We start from the raw sequence: 21085 nt of genomic DNA, 5'->3' as shown, positions 1-21085 counted from the left end.
CTCCACATCATAGCTCATGTGATGGATGGTTACTACTTGAGTTCTGTGATACTGTATTTGAAGGGAGCACAAGTTGCTCCGTTAGATAAAATACCTGATAGTGCAACACCATCCTTAGTCTGAGGTAAGTCCTCACTGTATTCACTGGAGCTTACTCTCTAGTAAATGTGCACAGAATTACAGTCTAAAGTGGTTATATCACATTGTCTCACATTAGCTGCATCTTTCTCACACAAGAACACCTCTTAGAATTAGTTCAAATCGGGACTGACTGAAGCTTTAGCGAAAGATTAGCATGTGTGAATGAGTTACAGAGAACTCCAGGGGAATAACCTCCACATCATCTCACACCAAAGCAATGCTCTTCAATGGACTCTTCTAATAGTTCAGACCTCCCAAATCCCCACTGGCTCTCATGCAAACTTCTTGGGGATGGAAATTTGCTCATCCCTTTTCAGCCACTATTTTGCTTTATACTTTTTTTGCTAGAAGAGGCAGGTCTTTCACACACCAACAAAGTGTGCAATATATGTATACACAAAGGTTAGCCAACAGGTCTACTCTCAAGATCACCCCACTCCCCTCGGTGTTATTTTGCTAGCAAGGTATCACAATACTGTCCTCTTTTTCAGAGCTTTCACCCTCTAAATACATTTGCTTATCTGGATCTTTACAACACGTATTTCTGTGATTCACTTTTGTTTTTGCTTTTTAAAAATCAGATCATAGAGCTGATATTAATGTTTTGTTTGAAAATTTCCCAAGAGAATCAAAAATGACAAAACTGAAATTCACACAGACATCCAGTGCAGTTTCTCCTGATTTTTATAGGTGGTATTATTTGTACTGTAGGCCTTTGGGTTGACTCCAAGGTTTTCTTTTAATAGCTTTCTGTAACAGTTCTACGTCTGGTAGTACTTACTGAACAATTCAGGGTTTAAGATCTCTAACTGAGCATCCCAGATTCAAGCCCAGTATCCTTAATCTTCATTAAGTGAGCAACTTCTCTATCCAAGTTCAGGACCTCAGATTTTGTATGTGAATTTATGTAGCTTTAAAAATAAACAGCTTGGAGCCTCCATCTTGCAAAATGGCATAGACCTATCATTTGCTTTTTTGTTGACCCCAGAAGAATAACTGACGTCACTTAAAATAGGTTAGAAAAGAAAGTATCATCTGGAATAGATATCTCAACAATGAACTGTAATGGTTTTATAGCATTTATTCAACTCCTCACCCCAAGATTTAGTAAACTCCATCCACCTCATTAACTTCAGTTTTGAAAGAAATAAGGAGAGCAATGGAGCAGCCATTGCTTTTTTAGGGTTCTTCAAAACTAGCAGAAGTTCTTTTATTACTCTTTCTCTCCTGAAACAACTGTGCTCCATGTGTCAGAATGATTTCTGATAGGGACAAATAAAAGTTCGAAGGTTATGGTAGGATTAGAAGAGACATATGGTCCTTCTGCATAAGATTAAGGGGAGATTTCTGCATATTGGAAAGAGCCATGCACCAGTAAAATATATAACTTCTGTGAATTTTGTATCTAAGCTTGAAGTTAGTGACCCAAATCTTTTACTTGAAAAGATATCGAGTGATTCCAGTGGAGAAAACAGCCTTTGGAAAGCTTGCAATACACTGGATATCTCTGCAAAAGGTTTAAAAAATATTGTGCTTCAAAGTAGACCAAATTTTTTGTTTGTTGTTAACTGCCTTCAAATCAACTTTGACCTATGGAAACCCTATGACTGAGACTCCCAAGTCACCCCATCCTCAATTGCCCTATGATCAGGTCTTGCAGACTCAGGGCTGTGGCTTCCCTAAAGCTATCCATCTGGTATGCAGTTTTCCTCTTTTGCTACTGCCCTCCATTTTACCAAGCATTATCATCTTCTCTAGTGAGTTTTTTCTTCTTGTGATATAGCCAAAGTATAGCAACCTAATTTCAGTCATCTTTGCTTCTAAGGAGACTTCAGGCCTGATTTGCTCTAGGACCTACCCATTTGTCTTTATAGCAGTCCACAGTATTTGCAGAAGTCTTCCTCGGCATTTTATTTCAAATGAGTTAATTTTCTTCCTTTCAGCTTTTTTTCACTGTCCAGCTTTCACAATTATACATAGAGATGGTGAATATTATGGCATAGACCATCCTATCTTTAGTGTTCAGTGACACATTTTTACACTTCAGGAACTTGTCTACTTTCTTCAGGGCTGCCCTTCCAAGTCCAGGTGTTCTGATTTCTTGGCTGCTGTCTCCACTCTGATTAATGACTTAGCCCAGGTATAGAAAATCCTCAACTATTTCAATGTCTTCATCATCTATCCTAATTAGATAAATAATGTACTGTCATTATTAGTCCACATGGTGTTGGACTGAAATTGCTATCAGCCTTATTCAGTATAGCCAATGATGGGGAACACTTGGAGTAGCAGTTCAATATTCACAGGGTTTCTGCCTGAGGGAGTCAGCTATATAGCGTGCCTGCTCCATATGCAGGCTTGCCATCCATGGACCAAAGCTCATGCAGACGGCAAGCCCTGGACATTAAAATGGTGTGTGCACCCATAGCAAACAATGGGACTTAAGGTCCCACATGTTTTCCCATATGCAAAGGGAGAGGTTCAAGAAAGATCCCCTGTGTATACAAAAGGAACCAATGTATTAATATTAATAACGAAAAGAACAAATTAATGGAGAAAAGCAATGTAACCTGTTTGCCCTTTCATTAGTATTTGTGTTTATTGATTCAATTTATTTTTATGCATCTACAAGCACAAATGCTTTCTATTAAATTCAGTTAAATTATCCGAACTTAAGAAGAACAGAAGGAACTGTCTTTTTAATACATTAGGCCACTTATCCATCAAACTCATTGTCTGTCCATCATTCAATAATATTTTTTATATTATTGATGCCAGGAATTGAGTCTTGATCCTTTGGCAAGGGCATATTGTGAAGCTTCCCTACTTTTCAGCCCTAGATGTAGTGCATAATTAAAATGCCCAATTACTACACAATGAAACACAGCACTGATAGTGCCTAAGTGTACTTAGCAAAAGGTCAGTATTTCCTTGTCTACACTTTATCTAATGTTAAGGGTATGCTGAAGAATGCCATAAGGGTCTACTGCATTAACTCAAGTTGTTTCAATCATTTTTTAATATTGAAGCAGATGACATGGATTTGTCATAGCCTTTTCTCTGCCAAAAACGTAATTATGTAATTTTATGCATGTCTACTCAGAGGTAGGCACCAGTGAAATAAAAAGGCCTTACTCTAAGGTAAGTAAGAACAGGATTGTAAACTAAGTGATAAACAAACAAGAGAAATGACAGCCTTGTTAACTAATTTGAACTCTTACAAGTAAAGGCAAGATATAAACTGGAAGGTGAGATACTATCTACTTTTCAACAATTAAGAAATTTCAACATCATGGTCCAAAACACATTGAAGAAATAATCCAGTCTGAGATTGCTTTAACTACCCTGGCTCAGTCCTAGGGAATTCTGAGAACTGTAGTTTTGTGAGACATTTAGCCCTCTCTGTCAGAGCCACAAATAAACTACAATTCCCAGGATTCCCTAGCACTGAGCCAGATCAGCTAAAACAGTGACAAACTGGGTTATTTCTGCAGTGCATTTAAGACCTATGTCAAGAAGTGGGGTTGGAGAACAAGAGGATTTTTCAATAACAAAAATCAAATGTTTAAAAAGGGACAACAACCATGTGAAAAAAAAGTTATAATTCTTGAGAATTGGTAAAAGAAAAGAAAGAGCACAGTTATGTTGTATTTTACAGAGCTCTTTATAATATTACAAAGGACTATACAAACAAAAGACACATTCAATAAAGTAAGTTTAATTTGTAGTACGCTGAAGCATATTTTAGAGATTCCATACAAGAACTTCAAAGACCATTGACAGAAAAGTAGAAGTGGATTATTCTAAAAAGTTATTTGATTTTGATTTAATTTAGCACCTATTTTAGCCCATATAATCAGATTGCAATATCTATCCTTCAAACTATGAAAAACAAAAAACAGAACAAAAACACAAGCTACATTAAATAATATAAAAGGAAGAAAAGAAAAAGATGCAGCAGCACTGAGAACTGAAGGGCACAGAGGCATAAAAAATAATATTAAAAAAGGATAAGATTTAAAAAAAAAAAAACTTTTCCACAAGAATATTAACCATAATAAAAGAGAAGACATTAAAAGCAGCCATTTGTTAGGTGCCAATATGTAACAGATCCCATAAGTAAGAGAAGCAGAAAAATGATGCTAAGTTAAGGAGAAAAAGGTCTGGATTTTTTTTAAAGGAAAAACTTCCCGACAGACACTACAAGAAAGCAGTGCCAAACGGTGACTGTGTGGTCCCTCTTCTTGCTAATAAATCAAGCGTCAAAGGTTGATCTGCGATTAATAAGCAGCCTAAGCTTTTTCCAAGGATTTGTAATACTCTGTCAGCACAGTCCATGCCTTAGGAGCCATGAAACCTTCAGGAGGATTTTGTCCTTCTCGCGCCAATTTGCGCATGCGAGTTCCTGAAATGAATTCAAAATCTTCATGGCTGAAAAAAAAAACAGGCATGTCAGGATAACGATTCAACAGCTTTAATGAAAACTTCATTTGTATCTTAAAATATAACACTCTGGACCAGAAGAGTTTCTGCCAAAGAATATAGACTGTAAATTGTCTCCATACAGCACATGTAAGCATACATTTACAGACAAATCATATGCACAGTCAGGAACTGCAACAAACTGTTGCAGACTGGTGTGTTTCAGAACAAGGTTCCAGCTATGCAGACATGCCCTTCTGCAAAATACTTTACCCTTGCTGCCAGTTTTTATCCCCATAGTTTGCATTCCTTCACTAGTGAGCTTGCAGAATCCATGTTTAAATGGTGAGGATAGGTGGAGTGTCCACTTCTCCAGATCTCTGCATTCTCATAGTGAAACCTTCCCTCTCAAGTGCTGATGGTACTGTTTTTGCTAACATAAAGACCAGTGCTCAGAGAACAAAATTCAGTGTTGACATCAGTTTAACCATATGTTCCTGTAGACTTTATTGACTTCACTGCTGCAAGGATATAGTAACAGCTGTCAATGTTAGTGGCTGCTTGGAAGTACTGGTGTTTGGGATAAATAAAGAATGGACATTATCTCGGTCTTGGGAGATTCTCGAGGAGCATCCAGCCAGCCACTATGGAAGATATAAACTTCATCCACACTGCAGAAATAATCCAGTTTGACACCACTTCAACTGTTATAGATCAGTGCTATGGAATTCTGGGATATTTTAGTTTTGTGAGATATTTTAGTTTTGTGAGAGTTCTTGTGCCACAACAAACCACAAATCCAAGAATTTCACCATGATGTCAAACTGAATTATTTTTGTAGTGCAGATGCAGGCTTAGGTAGAGCCTTGGTCATGTTCACCAAGACAGTTCTTCGTTTAAACAAAACAATAAATACATTTTGTTTTCCTATAAGGTCAAACATTTCCATTTGATCAAAAACAAGACCATTTTCAAGCTGTCAGACAAACATAAAAATCAGAAATCCAGATGCCTATGAGATACATACATGAACTGAATTTTATTAAAGCAAAATTTAAAATACATGCCCGCCCCCGCCCCCAAAGAGCAGGGAGGCAAACAGACAAGAATCCTTGAGTACATTGAAGGAACCATAGTTAATGCAACAATAAATGCAATGTTTCTACTTTATTTATTCAGTTTACAGCACCTCTCTCTTCCTCATTCTATCTTGGTTTGAAATGCAAGCCAAATGCTGATCTCAGTTGGTTATAGTTCTGGGAATGTGAAAAATGGAAGCCAAATGTATGCACAATATTTGTTTGGCTTCATCTTAAACTACACTTAGCAAATAAAGAACTGCAGTCTTCCTATGGTATACAAAACAAATTAGCAGGATAACTTTTTATTCAATTTTCTGGATATGAAAAAATGGAAATGTCCAGTGAAGTTATCTTGTACACAATTTTAGACTGGGTTGTTTTAATTCTCTGATCGAACAGCACATAGTGTTGCCATCAACAGTGGCTAGAAATTTTTAGCTGTTAGCTGTTTCACTGATATCAGACTTGAGTTACCATGTTCACGTTTCACCTCTTTTGAACCATTTCACCTATTTGGACTCTCAATTCATTTCTGGGCACAATTCAAGGTTAGTTTCACCTTTAAAGAGCTAAATTAGGGGTAGCCAAAATGCAGACCCCCAGATGTTGCTGCACTGCAAATCCCATCACCCATCACAACTGATCATGCTGAACAGGGATGATGGAAATTGCAATCCCACAATATCTGTAGGGCTTATATTTTACCTACCTCAGACCTTAATGATCCTGGTCCTATTAATCTCAGTGGGTGATTTGTCCTGTGTGAACCCTGCAGAAGACCACACAATGAAGTTCCACAAAACATTCCACTCCACATGGAATCTGGTATCCTGGAATAACACATATCCCTGCAATACAGGCTCTTCTTTGTTGTGGGTCCAAAGCTCTGGAATGCTGTCCTCTTCCACCACCACCCACCCTGGAAGCTCACATGACTTCCTGTCTATTGTCTCTTCACCTCCTGTTTCACCCCATGTTGGGCAACATTTTCCCCCTGTGCTGCTTTTAATCTGTAGTTAATTTTCAACGTGTAATTCTGGCTTTTTGTTTGTTTTTTATGTACCATGTCTTTATAGCATTTAAAGTTTTGTATGGTGTTTTCAAAATCAGCAGTGGAAAGTGGACTAAACACGGTCTAAATAAACACATTACAATAAATAATGTGGATCTCATTTCAGTCTTGTTTTCATCTTTTGAGACCATAACTCTAATCCATTGCTGATTTTTTTCCCCATTCTTCATTAGATGCTTTAGAACTTCCCTTCTGTTAAAGCATGGCCATTATTTAAACACTTCTGGCTACCTCCCTGGTTTCTCAGACTTTTGTTAAAGGAATCAACTGTATATGCCACATGCTAAGCTTACTTTTCAGTTCTGGCATTTCTTATCCATTTCACTTTGTGGGGGAATCGGTGCACCTCCACTTTACTGTATATACTCATGTATAAGTCTAGAAATTTAGTCAAAAAATTGATCCCAAAAATCTGGGTTGATTTATCCATGGGTCAAGGTAAGTGCTGTACTTTAACTTTTATCTTTAAAAAAGAGCCATCTCGATGAAAGACAAGAGCATAATCTGTCCTGAAAGCACCCTCTCTATTCTCTAATCCATCCATCTTTTAGAATGGGCGCAGTTATACCTGCTGGGATTTTTAAGAGTTCTTTGGCATTGTTTTCCATAGCTTCATCCTTTAGATCCTGTGCTACATGCCCCTAGGTTTTACCCTCGACTTATCCTCAGGACATATCAAAATCCATAATTTTTTCCCCAAAACTTGCCCTCGACTTATACATGATGTTGACTTATAGTCGGGTATATGCAGTATATTTTATTGGCACTGCTACTCTTTGGGCTGCAGAGTGAACTCTCTGTGCTTTCTAGAGTAGAAGTAAGCAACAGAGGCAGGTCCAGAGGGACCATCCGAGAACTGCATGCAGTACCAAAAATAGCTACCAGTAACCCCATGTTTTTATTTTACTCATTTCTGTTCTAGAGAGTTTAGACCCATGACTACCAGCATCCCACCAATTTTCTCTATAACATTCCACAGGCTTCCAATCTGCCACTGTATGATTTCATATAGTTCCAAGCACTCAAGTGTTCTTGTCTTGCATGTTCTAATCTCTGTTTCTGTCGCTCTCTATGTGTGTGTGTGTAAAATAGGGAATAACAGTCTGAAGAAAGTCAGCCAGACTGAAAAAGTATGTTCAGTTACTGTGGACATGCATTAGTTCTGTGAGTCAGAATTGTAAAAAGCTTGATTTGGGAAAAGAAGAAAAAGGCTACCCATTGTGTATTAATGCAAACCCTAAAATATAAAGTATTATTTTAATAATAAAAGGCCAGAATAAAAAAAGAGTGAACAGCCAAAAAGATATCTATATACTGTTAATAAGGAACAGCTTGTTTTATACTGTTTCACTTAGTCTGATATTTAAAATATATTTTCATCTGGATAATAGGCTACAGTGTGCAATGGGGAGAAAGTATCTGAAAGAAGATTCAGCAATGTAAATTAAGGATATTGCCCACACAAACTAGGAACAAATAAAGCAGTAGAGGATACTTTTCTATCAAATATTTCTAAACATCAACAATAACTATGGCTAATCTGTACTGTTAGAGTACCTGAAGACAAACATGTTTCCAAACTTACATCACAAGTGCAGACAATTTTTAGAATATTTAGCTTCAGCATAAAGAAAAAAGTCAGACTGTGGTAGTCTGCTAGAGTCCACTGTGGTAGATAGACACTGATTTTCTGTGATATTCACACAAAAATGAAAATCCAAAGCAGCTCTTGTTTTCAACTAACTGAAAATTTTACATTTTTATATGTAAAATACTACACTTTTAAAGTAAGAATCTGAATGGTTTGTATTGAGTTCTTTGATACTTGGGACATTTCAACAATGCATATCCTTGCAGAGACAAGTGGTATAATATGCTTAATGCTTTGGGGATTAGATCACTATCCAATCTAAACCAAAATATTTGTATTTGTAAGTCTGCCCCATATACAGCTGGATGATAAACTAGCTTTTCATCCTGAAATGTGAAGGTATCTGTGGAACCCAAGAACCCAAACACTTAATAACATGTACTGGATCAACTCCAGTTGGTAATTTCTTTCAGATGACTTGCATATGTGCTTATCACTCAAGGACATGAAATTGAATATGTGAAGCACCTTGATCAAGACATACTATGTGAGATGTTATAAAAGTTATAGCTAAGCCATCAACATTTGCCAGAAGAACATCAGAAACTGCTTTATACTGAGTCTAACTGGTTCTAACAATGGTTTATCTAGCACAGAGGAGGGGGACTATTACACCTCAAGGTGGCTTTAAACTTTGAATTCCATCATCCCTGACCTTAATAGTGGCCATTCTAACTTGCCAGTTGCCCTCCATCAGAGAGAAGTTGGGGAAGTTACCTTTTTGCATTACAGTTTTCAGAGCCTCCAGCCAATATGACTGGTCAGGTAACTTTTCCCAACACCAGTTTGAGGCACTGCAGATCATCATGGCAGATGACTGATCTAACTTGGTAGAGTACCAGAAGCACAATGAAGCATCAAAAATGCAGGTTACAGAAGGAATGCCCCACTCCAACTAAATTAGTGAAAAGCAACATGTCAAACAGAAGTTCAACACAACATCTTAGGACAGGTTAAGCCCAATTGACATCTGTTATCTACCCCAATGCACAGTAGTCTGGCAAAGTCTGAGACCAGGGCTTAGATATTTTTTTTGAAGCACATCTCTAAGTCTCTCACAGGCAGCAGCGGAAGATGTGTTCTGACAACTACAGCTCAAAAAAGGAACTTTGCCAAACTGAGATCTTTCCCATCACCTGCTACCTGGCCCTTTTAAATGGATGTGAAACTGAAATGGAAGTGAAAATATATTTTCTGTATAGAGAACATGTGCTCTCGGGCTGAGATGAGAGCCTTTCCCATTAAGATGCAGAGATCAAACAGGAAGCAAACATGTGTTGGCCAATTCTTCTATCTGTGGCCGTCAATATTCCTAAGGCATTCAAGACAGAAAATGTAATTACTACTGCTACATAAAACCTCTATGGGGATGAGGGAACATGTTCTGTCAAGACTCAGATTTATTAACTTTACCAAAAAGACTTCTTGAGTTTCTTTTACAAGATACATTTCCATTTTTAATGGCACCCCATGGCTAACTTTTACAATAGTCTTCCAACTGGGCAGAAAATCCCATATTCCTCTGTATACTACCCAAACAATATGGTTGACTTGCCAAGTCATGCTCTGTAGCATTACACGCCCCACATGGTCAGATGCATGCAATTTTTTTTAAATGGCCAAGTGAAGCAGATGGTCTTTCATCATAACCATTATGATGAATGGCCAAAGCTTTCTGTTTTTTGTGGCAGATTTTCATTACAATTAATATTTTTAGTACTTCTGTAGCAGTCCCAGTGTACTTTTTGAAAGTTCAGTCGTCGTAGATTGTTTTGTCTAGAACATTTGACAAAATACCACATTTAACAAAAAACCAGAAATGAGCTGGTTTGAATAAAAAAATTTATTATGAAGGGTTTTTTTTTAATTATTGTGTCTGGGAGCCACCTTGAGTTCCACTTTGGGAGAGAGGAGGCACACAATAGAAAAATAAATAAGTAATACCTCAGAATTTTTTTTTTGGGGGGGGGGGAAGGCAGAGATTACATATATTTTGAAACTTACAAGGTGCAGAGCAGGAAAAAAAAATCACATAGGTACTGAAGTTGGGACGAGATCCATCACCCAACACCATGCACCATTCTAAATTGTATGATAAACCCAAACACATTTAGCCATTCACTTTCCAATGACCAAGCGAAAAGAATATGACCAGGCAATTTGTCTCTGTTCCCTCCTCACACAATTCTACCCATAGGAGTGGTAGAATGCCTAGGCAGGGTTAGTATTTCTTGCCTCTACTAGCAATAAAATGTTCATTTAAAAAAAAAATCCCATATTTATGTAGAAAATCTGTGTATTACCTGCTACCTGGCAAGAAGATAGTACAATAAAAGCCTATAAATTTGTTCTGTTCTGACTTGATTAAAAGGAAAAGAGAAGAAGCCTAATTAAAATCTTACATCCTCCATGCCAAGTGGTGTGTGAAAGGGCAGGTGAAAGGCACTTTGTTTGAAGGGGGATTTAAAGCACAGCTCTGAAGGTACTCCTTTCACAAATAAACACACTTCTACAGCCTAATTAACTGAGAACCATTTGGAAGATTTTACTCAACAGTGTTTTCCCACCGCTATGCATTATAGATGGAAAAGACACCTTCAAATGCTGTCTTTCAACCATAATTTAAATTTTATGCCCAATCGCCAATTCTGTACTCCCACAGTATTTTGACAAATACAGAATTCTGACTATAACCTTAATGCAAGGCACTAAATAACTCAATAATTTCTCAAGACAGCTTAATTCATTTTTACGATTCTCTGTCTTAACAGGTAAGTAGTCTTCCTTCATAGGGCAAACTGTTACACAGCTTCCAGCTGTTTCATTGGCCTTTTCTGGAGTGAAAGAAAATTTCTCTTCTTATATTTTTAGAACTGTTTCTCTGTGTCCCTTAAATACTGTATGCATGCTTCACCATTTTGTTTTGACTTTCAGACTCAAGGTAGTGGTACAAAAACTGATTTTCTTCTTTTAATTCCCTCCACCCAGAACCCAAATACTGGTGTTCTTTTTCAAAATCAAATGTACGATTAAGTGAGCCAGTCAGCCCATTTCAAAATCTATGTGTATTGAGCGGTACTTTAATCTTCACCCGTGGGAGTACTTGTAAAATATGACATGATAAAAATCAGTGATTATTCATAAACTTCCCAGCATGATCTCTCTTCATTTCACAATTTTCATATGCACTTAATTACTGCCTGCGTTTCTTTAACACAAAATTCTGCCTTGCTAACCACAACGTCCCAATCCACTGTTAAGTTTATCCTAAGCAATCCTGTTTTGTTTGAGATTATGAATGTAAAAAGTTTTGATTAATTAAAATCAAACAATTTGCATTTCTTTCAAGAAAGACTCAATCCCATTCAAGCCAGTGCAAGGGATAGTGTGTACTGTTCTACAACTTTATTTCCAAGCACATTTCTGCTATTATTTTTCCTACAAAAATCAAAGTCATGTAACCATTAGAGCAGAACCTAAAACAGACTTTCAAGTGTTACAAACATTAAAAATGGGTCTGTAATGCAGTGTCTAATTTCCTTCAGAACAAATATTAACTAGTGGTGGTGAAGAATAACATCTTTGAGAATATAGCAAAATAAAGTGCTCTTTGGACAAGCTGGAAGGAAATACAAGCACAGGATTCCTAATGCCAGTCTGGACAGATTGTGTGTTTATATCAAGATGCCATCCCACAGCCTTTCCTGCGTTTTTACTAGCATACTAGTTGGTACCACTGCTGTGTCCACACAATATTTTAATATAAAGCAAAACGTGTCACATAGCCAATGAGCCATCTAAGCAAACTACAGTCAACCCTTCCCTTAGGTGGGCTTCTCTTCCGTGGCTTTGAGCTTACACGGAAGGCAAGCCCCGACAAAATAATGGGACGCGTACCCGCACCACTGCAAGCATGCACTGCCGCAAGCACGCATCCCATTATTTTCTATGACGCTTGAGAATATACACGGGGGGGGGGGCAGAATGGATCCCGTGTATGGGCAGGGCAAGCTGTAGAAGTCATTTGCCACCTAAATTCAATAGCTAGTTCCAAACAGGATACATTTTTTGATGCAATGATTTACCAGTCAGAACCAGCGTGGTGTAGTGGTTTGTGTGTTGTACTATGACTCTGGAGATCAGGATTCGACTCCCAGCTCGGCCATGAAAACCACTGGGCAAGTCACATGCTCTCAGCATCAAGAGAAGGCAATGGCAAACCTCCTCTGAACAATCTTGCCAAGAAAACAGATAGGGTTGCCTTTGAGTCTCCATAAAGAAGGCAAACAAGAACAACAACAATTTACGTAAAACCTAGTAGATATAATCAACCTGAGACTAGCAAATGGATTCCATTTTTCATTTTTGTTTGCTTTATTTTCTGTACTAATCAAGTTGTGTGCATGTGTGTGTTGTTTTGTTTTTTACACATGAAAGTAAACAAGCATGACATTGAGCTGTAATATGAATGCAGACTGGTGAGAATCTGCATCTGAGTTCTACATCTATCTTGTATTAACAAAAATACTCTGCAAGACAAAGCAAAAGCCACTATAGCCTTTCAAAATAAATAGATAGATAGATAGATAGATAGATAGATAGATAGATAGTACAATATTTATTTGTATCCCGCCTCTCTCATTTGAGGATCGAGGCGGGTAACAGCAAGGAAAATTTCAAATACAAAAGTTACAGAAAATAATAATGAAACAGTCCCCAAAAACCCCCACCCTTCTACCCTCCCTCCCATCATTACTGTTTCATTACTTTAATGAGAAATAATTACTTCCAGTTTAGTAGATTCTACCTTGAATTTTGATTTACCAACCTAACTAGTTAAAGTTTCAGTTTAATTTTGCCCTTCTCTGTGTCTTCCTAAATAGCTAGGTTTTTTAAAAATAATTTCCAAGTTTTGCAAATGTATCTAAACTGGATCCCAGTTCATTTCAGTGTAACTGCTGTAAATATGCTGGGACACAGTCATTATAACCACTAGACAATCTATTTTCTCCATGGCAAAGATAAAAAAGCAGCAGCATGAGTACACACATGTAAATAACTCATTCTTTTCCCACTATGCCACTGTCTTGTCCTGTGTTAAAATGGGGTAAGGTGTCAAGTGAAGAAATGTTATAAGGACTATACTGTCTTCAAAATCAAGACACCCAATATAAAAACAGCAAAACATTGATATATAATGTAGAATTAAATATTACTACACTAGAACAACAGATAACAAATACATATCAAAGGTGGAGACATTTATGTAATTATAAACATAAAACATTAATCAAGCTCAGTTTAAATGGACATCTAGAAATTTGTCAGATTGTATAACAGTATCCAATGTAGACTGAAACGAAAATTCCAAATGAAGAGGTTTAAAACAAAAATTGCAACATGGTTTACAGTATCCCAGCAAGCAATATTTTATATTACAGATGCAGAAACACACTTTGCTTCCATTCCAAGGCCACCCAGGGTGGAAAATAACTTCAGCGCAAAGGAGATTCAAGCTGCTTTTTTGAAGAAAAGAAAAGGGGGGTGGGAGAGAAGGTGGATGTCATAATATACAAAAAGGTAAAAACTACTAAATTTTGAGATGGGGAGAAGTGTTCTCAGATCAGAAAAAAAAAAAGTTAACTGGACCTGGGCCCCAAGAAATGAGAAATGACTTGGAAGCAAAGTAATACGTGCTGAGATGTGCTAGCATGCAAAACCAAATACGCCAAGCACCATACCCAATTTATTATGTGGAACATTCATCAATCTTTAAAACCAAAAAACAACTTACTGTTCCGAATCATAGTAATCCATGCACTTCTTTTTCTTGTTATAAGCCGCCACTCTGAAGGGTACAATTTCTAGTGTTATCAGGCCTGGCGCCATAGTCAGCACTTTGGCACCATGGGTTGGATCATAGAGATCTTTTCCAGTCTCGGGGTGAGGCATGCCGGCAGGATCCCGGCCCACAATGTAGAAGTTTGCTCCTGCAACCATCCTTGACCTGCAGTGCCACTGAACCTGGAATGAAGTGTGAGAAGCAAAAGTTAGCAGACAAAAGGAAAGAAGAAGAGAGAGGTTAGAAGCCTCTTGTTGCTCAACAAAATGAAGGGGGGAATTATCCTTGATCAGGGTCATAGATCCACACACAGTAACAGCCACATGTTTGTTTCTTACTTCCTTTTCCTTTATAAAATATTTACAAGACAACTGGTTTTATATATTTAAAATGGAATAAAAAGGATGCATTTGCAGATGACCATATGTCAAAGGGCAGCAAACCAAAGTATGAGGTAGAATTACATTTTTAGAACTATAGTTAATCACAGAGATACTGTGATGATCCACTTATTACATACGTATGCATGTATGTACAGTAAATCTATGAAACATACACAGAGTTGTAGAAAGGTAATATTGCACAGTGGCACACAATGCACCTGTCCAAAATAGTATGATGTCAACTAATGTTGGTACTTCTTGCCAGCAGTCCAAATGGACCATCACTCCTAAACTTGCGCTAACTACCCTTTGAACCGTATTATCTCCTGTGGCCTTACTGTCCATGATGTTCAGAGGATTTAAAAATATGTATTACCAAACTGTAATTTTTATCAGGATAAATGGAAAACTCATTGTCCCTTGATTAACTATTAACTGACAAAGATAACATATGTAAATCTTGCTGCTCAGCTAGTATCAACTCTGTAGTTTCTTTAAAAAGTTATGTTTCAATTCAATCAGGCACTTAGTTGACATCTATTTGCTTAGTGGGGATTCATGTAGCATGATACACTGCTTAAGGTGTGTGTGGGCTTACTTATGTTAACGTGCATGTGTATGTTCGTCTATCCACATTTTTTATTTTTATCTTCTGATTCTAATCTGGAATGCATTCATTTGAGTTAGTTGAAGGAGTAGGCAAAGAAACATTGGTTGAATGGAAAAACATTCAAGGGTAGCTGTGTTGGCCATTGAGCAAAACACAACAAAATATAAAATCCACAAAAGAGGGATAACTTTATTGTCCAATCAAAATGCACAAAATACATCATGCAAGCTTTCCAAACTCCACTAGCTTCTTCACCCATCAAAAGTATGTTATGGAGCGTCAAAAGCTTGCATTATGTATTTTGTGCATTTTGATTGGCCAATGAAGGTATTGTTCTTTTGTGGATTTTTTATTTTGGTGGAATGGAGAGATGGAGCAAAAGATAAGTGACTGGTAAACTGCTTTTAAAACTCACAATATGGGATGGGACCCAATTAAAGGAATCTCAGCTGTTTTCTCGTATATTTCAGTACATGTATTTTTCAAAAATTTACATAAGAATAACAGTTCAAAAGAAAAACTGCATTCCCTATCACTTTAGATGGTATACATGTGTCAGAGCATGCATTAGCCAAGAAGAGACAGTCTTTCTTTCTTTCTTTCTTTCTTTCTTTCTTTCTTTCTTTTTTGAGGTAAGTGAAAAAATGTCTCTTCCAAAATGGTATTGCTATTTGAAATTTAATATGATTGTTTATTTTTTAAAACTTCAAACCAGTTAGATGGAGCACCTGCTCAGTAAAGCAAAAAGAGGTTGTATGAATTAGTTAAATCTTGAAGTCCTAATCATGCAATGAACAAGACAGCAAAATACAAAATCTTTAATCCACCTCCAAGTGTCTAAGGCTTTCCCACTACCACAGAGGAAAAAGAGGGAGTAAACTGAGATCTTTCTAATTTTTTCCAGAACCTCTGTCCAAGAGAAGCTGCTTTATTCATTTGAGCCAAAAGATTTCAAATTCATGTCTTTCTAACATAGTGATTTGTTTTACTAATTAAAAAAATGTTTCAAACCAGAATTATTTATTTTAAGATGGATGCCAGGATGTTCATTCCAAATAAGAACAGCTATAAGAAATGCAAAACATTACAAAAGGTTTGTAACACATATGGTTCAATCCTCCCCCTCCCTTGCCTACAAACACTTCAGCCTTACTCAGGAGTCCAGAGAATTAGAATCCTCTCCCCCAAATGACAAAGCACAGCAAAATCTAAAAGTCAATATACAATGGTGGGTTACAGACCGCCCATTTGGGGTGGGCTGTACCCACCCCTTTCCCCGGTGTATCGGGGCCTCAGCTGCTAGAATGGCAGCCACTGAGGCCCCGATCCGCCGCTTTTCAGGCTGCAGGGAAGCGACAAAACGCCGCTTCCCCGCAGCCTGAAAAGGGATGTCCTTGGGACACCCCGCGGTGGCGGGGAGGAGGAGAAAGGGGCCGCTTGGCCCTTTTCTCCCTTGCTTTGTTGGGCGCAGCCGTCTGAAGGCTGCGCCCAGCGACGCAAAGCGGCGCCGCAAACCAGGAAGGAGCTCCAGAACGGAGCTCCTTCCTGGTCTGCGGAAAGGGCGCACTAAGCGCCCTGGCGCGGACCGACGTCATGTCCGCGCTGCCCCGTATAGAGGCGGCACGGTCGTGACGTCGTCATGGCAGCCCCCATGACGCCGCCCCGCAACTTCCTAACCCTAGTACGGACTGACTCCGTACTTTCATGGCGGTGTGTAACCCGCCAATATCTGGGAAAGACAATGAATTTTTACTAAATGCTCTATGTGGATAATTTCATTGTATGGTTTAGTCACTAGGCAGTATCTGGCTTAAAGGTGCCAGTAATCAGTTGGACTACACCATTTTGCTCTCGCTGGAGAGGAAAAATTTTGGTCTAGTTTCCTGACTTGTACACTGGGAATGGGAAGATGCAGCCCCCCAGTTGTTGTTGTTATTTTTATCATCATCATCATCCCACCTTCCTCCCAGTACTACAGGGACTTAAGGCGGCTAACAAATCTAAAACAGCCCAAGTTAAACATTATAAAACATGCAAAGTACAAATTTAAAAACAATGAAACAATAAAACAATTAAAAACACTAAATTATTAAAAAATTAAAGTATAAAACTCTTTAAAACAAAACAAACCAGCATCCCTGTCATGCGAAAGCATGGCAGCACAGAAACATCTTTACCTGCCGCCAGAAGGACAGCAGGGCTTCCTATTTGACGAAAATAGTTGGCTACTCTGACTGGTTTGCTGGGATATCCAACTACATCTACTACACCTCATGTCCCCAGCTCCTGGGTCACATCTTCCATAATTTGCTGAATACTCATAATTAAATTCTCTCTTTAACCCCCCCCCCCCCCCGAATGGCTATGATCTCATCTGGCCAACAATGTACCCCCAGATGGTAGTTTCCTATACTTCTCATTGATTGCTCAATCGAAACTGAAAACAATATCCACAGAGCTGTGCATAATTTTGTGCAACTATCCTGCAGCAACCCATCTGAAGTTTGTGGTTCACACATTAGTTACCCCTAATTTTTTGCTCTACAGCACCTGCATTAACAAAGACCTTGGAGTGACAGTGTGCTAAATCAGAATGTCTATCAGTCCCAAGCACTCCATCTAAAACCTTACTGTAGGACCCGGTAGGCAACTGCAATGGGGTTTGGGCCTACTTTTCTGCTCCAAAAACTCAAAAGGCAGTACAGAATGCCAAAAGTGCTAGGGATGGGGGGGGGGATCAGCAGAGGCTTTAAATTCCAAAGAACTTCTGGTTTTGAAAAAACACTTTTGGTTGGGGGGGGGGGTTATTACCAGTATTCTACACCAGCTACATAGTTACATGTGCATAGCAAAGTAACATCTCCCAGACTGATCCTATGAGCACAATAACAGCCAGCAGCTGTATCAAGTGAAGGAGATCTATTCCATCACAGATCAGCATAAAAGATTATGGTTTGCAGCCCCCTTGAACCAGTGAGCAAGGCTGCCATAAGAAATTACAGAGAGGTTCATTCTTCTGATTGTCACACTTTGTCTGCTGACTGAGAGGGGGCTGGAAATATCATTCTTCTTGCATCCCAATCAGCAGCTAAAATTGATCACCTTGACCTAATGCAGATGCTGGTTGTTCAAGTGGGTGGAAAGTGGCATTTACATAGTCTTACAGCAAGGTTGTATGCTCTTACAGGATACAGAGTGGTTACAAATCTATAACTGCCATACACAATGCCAAGCTATTTTTTTAAAATAGTGCAGAGAAAACTACAACCTATTTTAAACATAAAATACCATTCCTAGAGCCCTCGTTTTCACCTTTGTTCTTAATATGAAAAAATTGATCTGAGGTATCTGGAAGTGGCAATGGATTAAAAAATACTCAGGAATGGCATTTTGCTTACACCTCCTGCAAAACAATCTGAAATGTCTAGGCAGCAAGTTTGTGGCAGTCAGCTATTATGTGCCTTTAATTTACCAAGAGTAGGAGAAAATAGATAGCAATTTACAAATAATCATCTTCTATGATAAACTGGAACTGTCAAGAAGACAAGGAACCATAACTTCCTAGCTATAAGTATTATGCACCTTCAAGTTAACTCCAACTTATTGCTGTAATCCTATAATAGGGTTTTCTTGGCAAGATTTATACATAGAAAGTTTGCTATGTACTACTTTCCTCTTAGGCTGAGAGAGTGCGACTTGCCCAAGGTCCCTGTAGTGGGTTTCCACGACTCAACAAATATTCAAACTCTGGTCTCCCAAAGTCTTAATACAACACTCAAACCATTACACCATGTTGGGTCTTGTGTATCTGTATAAGGAGAAGGTTATTAGGGCAATGGAAAAACAACTTGGCAATTGATGAATAGAGATGGTCAAGAACTAGATTAGAAAGATGTGGCTGAGAGAAAATTGAAGAAATACTTCATGATATCAAGAAAAGGCATTGAAGGCCATCTAAGAAAGGGAAAGAGAGGAGGAACAGTAGAATAAGAGCAAAAGACTTTACTACTGAAGACGAGTTACTCCTTTTAACAGAATTACCTGTTCTAGAAAGAACTGTATGCATCCACATACCTACGAGACACAGGAAAGGCTTGGCAGAAAGAAACTTAAGGACTTGTGTTTATTAAATTGGGCACATATCCAGAGATGGAGAGAAGAACCAGAAAGTGACTGTATCTTTCTCTCTTTCCTGGTTTGCCAGGAAGATAGCTATTACCTTTCGACTAAAACCACATTTATTTAAACACAGGAAACTATTGTTTATCCTGAGGCTCCTGTTATACAGTATGTACTGCCCTTGTATTATTCATTATCTGGAATCTGTTCTTATCTTGTATTTGTTTTAAAATCTTTGTAAATGTTGCCCTGTTCAAGTCTAATATATTTCTAGAAATATGTAGCCTGCTGCAGTATTCATGGTGCATTCCAAATATCCACTCAAAAGGATAATGCCATTTTACCAAGGCAATGACTTGAGGGCTGTGTAATTCTACTGTGATTTTCATTTAAAAAAAAAAAAAAACCTCTCTGCATGTGGAAAATGAATATGCCTATGTGAAGATAGCAGAATAAGTAACAGTCTTAAAGTAAAGTCATGCAGTCAGCTCAATACAGGAAACATCATATGACGATGTCCATAGATTAAACAGATCATCAACAACTGGAATTTCAGATGCAGCTTTCATACTTCTTCAAACACAACAGTTTAGCTGCAAGTCATCAAATGCTGAGCAACAGAATGTCAAGGCAATCAGTGGGATATTTACATGTTTAATTCATCCTTTATGAAAGAAATTATTCTATAAAATGGCTACAAAAGAAGCTGCTGTGGAATTAGATCTTTATATACTAGAAAGTCCAGGTTTAGGACATATAACTAGCTTGGCCAAAATGGACTTTACCATCTCTTCTTTAGCAGTGCCTCCAGCATCCTCTAAGTGATACACAAAGAATAAGGAAAACTTGAATGATAGGTGGGGAATGGTGGTAGGGAATCCTTAAGAAATTAGACTGACGTGTTCCATAAGGAAGCACCATTATATTTGTGCTAAAAAGTGGCAAACCAGGAAAGAGAGAAAGAGGTAACTGACAGCCTTATTGCATATGTTTATATTGCACCATATGCTTATATTGTACATGGACAGCTGCCCTATATTTCAGCCTAGTTTTGAAAATACAGGCAGCAACTGCAGGATTCCATATAAACAACAGAAGCCAGGAATAAATTAAATGCCCATCAAAAGAAGTGTCCCTGAACATAAGGCATTCAAATTAATACCAATTTTGCATCAGATTAAACCACTTTTTAAAAACAACACACCAGTGACTCAATGTTAACATTTGAGAACAGAGCAGTTATAAAGTATGTAAAATACTATAAAAGAAGTTATATATTTTAAAAACCTCCTCTGCCCACCAGCATGCAAATGTTACAGCCAGGCACTAACTGAACTGCTGCCAAGGAGAACAAGTGGTAACATTTTCACCTTGATCACATAGAGAAGTGACGTCAATCCAGGATTACATGTTGATGGAAAAAAGGTGTGTTGCAAAAACCTGGTTTTCTCCTTGTTATCCTAATCATCTAAGAGTTTGCACTACACTGGCATAACCCTTTATATCAGGATGCACAGCTGTACCACTCTACTCTGGATATTTAGGATTTATTTGGATAATTATATGTTCCAGGCTGCTGTAATGCAAAACAAGCAAGAAAGCAATTCATCTTGAGGTTATTAAAAATTAAGAATACTTGTGAGAAATATTATTTCCAATCACTTGAAGATAAATGTAGAATTATGTATAAGGACTCACACACTAATCTTCACCTGTGATTTTACCAAACAGGATTTATTTCTTCCCCAGTCTCCTATTCCCAC

At 38.0% G+C, this 21085-nt stretch overlaps 1 protein-coding gene across 2 annotated transcripts in view; it reads right to left on the bottom strand.

The window, feature by feature from the left end:
* Positions 1–3839: 3839 nt before the first annotated feature.
* LOC149313071 (bifunctional 3'-phosphoadenosine 5'-phosphosulfate synthase 1) overlaps positions 3840–21085 on the bottom strand; it is a 68849-nt gene continuing 51603 nt past the window's right edge. For both annotated transcript variants that reach the window (XM_089526006.1, XM_089526008.1), the window contains exons 11-12: positions 14163–14392; positions 3840–4572 (exon numbers count right to left, since the gene is read on the bottom strand). In XM_089526006.1, coding sequence (XP_089382132.1) covers positions 4434–4572; positions 14163–14392 — 369 coding nt within the window. In that variant the 3' untranslated portion in view covers positions 3840–4433. The remainder of the gene's footprint in view (positions 4573–14162; positions 14393–21085) is intronic.

This window comes from Sceloporus occidentalis, unplaced genomic scaffold (assembly GCF_023333645.1).
Source record: "Sceloporus occidentalis isolate IW3139 unplaced genomic scaffold, rSceOcc1.0.p SCAF_5, whole genome shotgun sequence".
Taxonomy (NCBI): Eukaryota; Metazoa; Chordata; class Lepidosauria; order Squamata; family Phrynosomatidae; genus Sceloporus; species Sceloporus occidentalis.
This window is presented reverse-complemented; position numbering and strand designations above follow the sequence as displayed.